Genomic DNA, 3,307 nt, shown 5'->3' on the forward strand with positions numbered 1-3,307 from the left:
CCTACCCACCTGTGTCGGTTTCGGGTACAGGTACCTTTTTGTTGAAGGTCGTTCGAGCTTTTCCAGGTCCTGTTCTGCCCCAACGGGCCGGCCCAGTAGGGCGCTTCCTATGTGAAGGGTCGTCCTTTTGCCGCAGAATGCGACAAATAGGAGCTCCTTTGCTTCTTTTCTGTAGCAAATCAAAACGTTCGTTGAGGGTTTTGCTTCTGCCAGCAATCGAATCGGTTCACATTGTCCTTCCATGTGGGGAGCAACAACCAGATATTCAAGTCCTTCAAAAAAGGATGAAACACTTGGCCGAATTAATGACTTGCCTAGTGGACAAAGCATAACTGTTTTTCTGTTTGCCTATCAAGTTAAAGTCACCGATAACTAACCACGGTCCCACGCGAAGATGACACCCATCTCTCATAGTCCCTCCGGTCCTTTTTAGTCTGCATATAAGTCTTGTCCGAAATCAAGGCATCTCTATTTTGACCAAACTTATAGAAAATATTGTTAGATTCATTATGAAATATAGTTTCGTAGTATATATATTTGGTGTTGTAGATGTTGATACTTTTTAATATATATTTGGTCAAACTTTACAAAATTCGACTTGACACAAATCTACTACGTGGAGTAAAAAGGACCCGAGGGAGTATCTCTTGCAGAAAAATGATCTTATCCTTATCCACTTGGGGCGGTGATCCACGGTCAAGGCCCATCCTATTGCACTCGCAGATGCTCAAGTTGGTGCGTTGTGGGGCGGACCGGTTAGGGCATGTACAATGGTTGATAAGATAGTCTTATCCTAAGTCTTGCATGTAAATTAGAGATGACAGAAAAACATGTTTACAATGGGTCATTTCTTAGCCTTATCTTCAATAATTAGTTGTTCCTAGAAATATGGTGAGACAAATTATGCTAAGAGATCATCTCTTGTCTTCTCTTAAATAAGAGAAGACAAGCCTTATCTTACGATTTCTCTCTTCTCCACCTCATCATTTATCCTACGTGGCATTCTTAAGATAGAACCAGCTTGTTCCGGTGGTCCCTGCAAATCCCCAATGTCACAACGTGTCAATCAAATTAGATAAAGAGGGAAGCATAGCCTTTAGCCTGGTAAATGTAGGGCACCACTTCAAATCCCTGTCGAAAGTGCAAAAGAGCTAGATCATATTAGGAACCTGTTGACCGTGGAAGTACAAAGTGCAATGTGCCCTGTGTGTGAAGTATGTCACGAGTGACGTAATCGTGACTTGTGATGACGGATGTGGTTGCTGCACCAGAAATGATGAAGCAAAAAACTAGTATGATACATTAGCAGTTAAGAACAACATTCAAAACAAAAATATGTTCGGAATTAAGAAAGAAGCAGTTGCGAGCAAACCCGGTCCTAGTCAGCCAACAAACCCTTCGAGAAATACTCGTGCTGTTGCCGCGGTCATGTCCATGCTGAGGACCGGCGTCTGGACAACGGCTGCAATATTGTAACACGCAAAGCCGCAGAAATCTTTAAAGAAAGGGAGAGGAACCAAACCCGGCCTATGCTCGTTCTCCTTGTGACCTGGAGCCGCTTAATTTGAATTGTCATTTGTCAACTAGCCGGAGTAGCTAGCTAGCTCGATGGTGACAGCACCAACGTACTTCCATGCCATATTGTGACGGTCCACGGCACGTAGCGCAGACCGCGTCCATGTGAAGGTGGAACGGTAGCCAGGCCAGAAAAGGTCAGCCGGCCACCAACCAAGCCCGGGCCGCGTCTGACCACGTACTGGTCGCTTGTTCAAACGCACATGACAATTCAACAGCAAATCTCAATATCCAAATGCCATTCCACGAACCTACCGCGCGCCCCCCCAACCGGCCTCGCTAGGCGCTTGCTTCTATATAAAGGGCATGGCAGCAGACACAACAGCAACCCAAACCCCGCTAAGCATCAGCATTCAGCAGCACCTCCCTTCTACCTCCTCTGCTTTGCATTCCTCCTTCCGGTTTCAACCGCAATCAATGGCTGCCATGAAGATCACCCTCCTTGCCGTGGCCGCCTTATTAGGCACCGCGTCAGCGGTAACCTACAACGTCGGCGAGCAGGGCGGTTGGACCCTCAACACCGACTACAGCAGCTGGGTGTCCGGCAAGAAGTTCAACGTGGGTGATGAGATCGTCTTCAAGTACTCGTCCGCCGCGCACGATGTGGTCGAGGTCAGCAAGGCCGGCTACGACTCCTGCAGCATCGACGGCGCCATCAACACCTTCAAATCTGGCAACGACGTCATCCCCCTCAGCGCCACCGGCACCCGCTACTTCATCTGCGGCATCACTGGCCACTGCAGCCCCACCGCCGCGGCCAGCATGAAGGTCATGATCGACGTCGCCTCGGGCTCCTCTTCGCCTTCCTCACCCATGCCAGCCGCAGGTCCTGGCGCGAGCAACTCTCCCCCGGCGCCACCCTCCTCCGCCGCTACCTCCGTCGGTGCCACAGCAGGATTTGGCCTCGTCGCCCTACTGGCGGCTGGTCTCATGGCTTGAACGCATATATTGATCAGCTGCCACGCGCACATATGAGCTTATATATTGTTAACTACTGCTGTAGTCATTATCACGGGTGAATACATGTATTCTTTTTTAGAGTGAGAATGTGATAGTTACTTGTATCTATCACGTCTATATGTAATCTGCAGACCTTCATGTCTTTTATATAATCATTCTAGAGCATTATTTTATACTAGAAGAACGTCCGTGCGTTGCAACAGGGCCACATTAACTTTAAGAGTTCAATATTACGACATTGTTGATCTTTTTACCATCAAATCCTCACACACACACTCTGTCCCCCTCCCTCTTCCTCACTCTCTCTCCCTCTCTCTCTGTAACACACACATAGCCTATTCTCCCCGCCAATAAGACTTACTCAATTGACAATAATGTGTGGACTTGTGGTGAGCTTGACTGAACTAATGGATAGTGTGATATATTCCCCAATCATTTAACATTGAAATTTCAGAAATGGGAAGATTATGTAACACCTCAAGTCGTTAGCTACAGTGACCTTCCCCTAATGATGCCATGTCATCAGGCTTGCTAAGCCAAACTGCCACTTGATAAAAATCAAAGCCCAATTCAAATTTAAAATAGTCAAATAAATTATTTCGTCAAACAGTAAAACTAAAATGTTCACCATATTCTATAAATTCCACTGATCTTTGACATATTGAGCCCAACATTATTTGACCCAAAAATTAAATCTTATCAAATTAATAAGAGGTCCAACAGTAGTTAAAATAACCAATTAAATATAAACCTAATTTTATGTATTTCCTTT

General features: G+C 46.1%; 1 protein-coding gene across 1 annotated transcript; it reads left to right on the top strand.

Annotated features, from left to right (window-relative positions):
- The first annotated feature begins 1,904 nt into the window (after window positions 1-1,904).
- On the top strand, window positions 1,905-2,713 carry LOC542826 (mavicyanin). The gene has a single exon (XM_044515105.1). It carries the CDS (start codon window positions 1,993-1,995, stop codon window positions 2,512-2,514), a length of 522 nt encoding a protein of 173 aa, XP_044371040.1. The 5' UTR covers window positions 1,905-1,992; the 3' UTR covers window positions 2,515-2,713.
- Window positions 2,714-3,307: the final 594 nt, after the last annotated feature.

This window comes from Triticum aestivum, chromosome 4B, assembly GCF_018294505.1.
Source record: "Triticum aestivum cultivar Chinese Spring chromosome 4B, IWGSC CS RefSeq v2.1, whole genome shotgun sequence".
In the NCBI taxonomy this organism is placed as follows: Eukaryota; Viridiplantae; Streptophyta; class Magnoliopsida; order Poales; family Poaceae; genus Triticum; species Triticum aestivum.

Excerpts from the sequence above, each read along its gene's own strand:
- LOC542826 (XM_044515105.1), top strand. The coding sequence starts at position 1,993 with ATGGCTGCCATGAAGATCACCCTCCTTGCCGTGGCCGCCTTATTAGGC.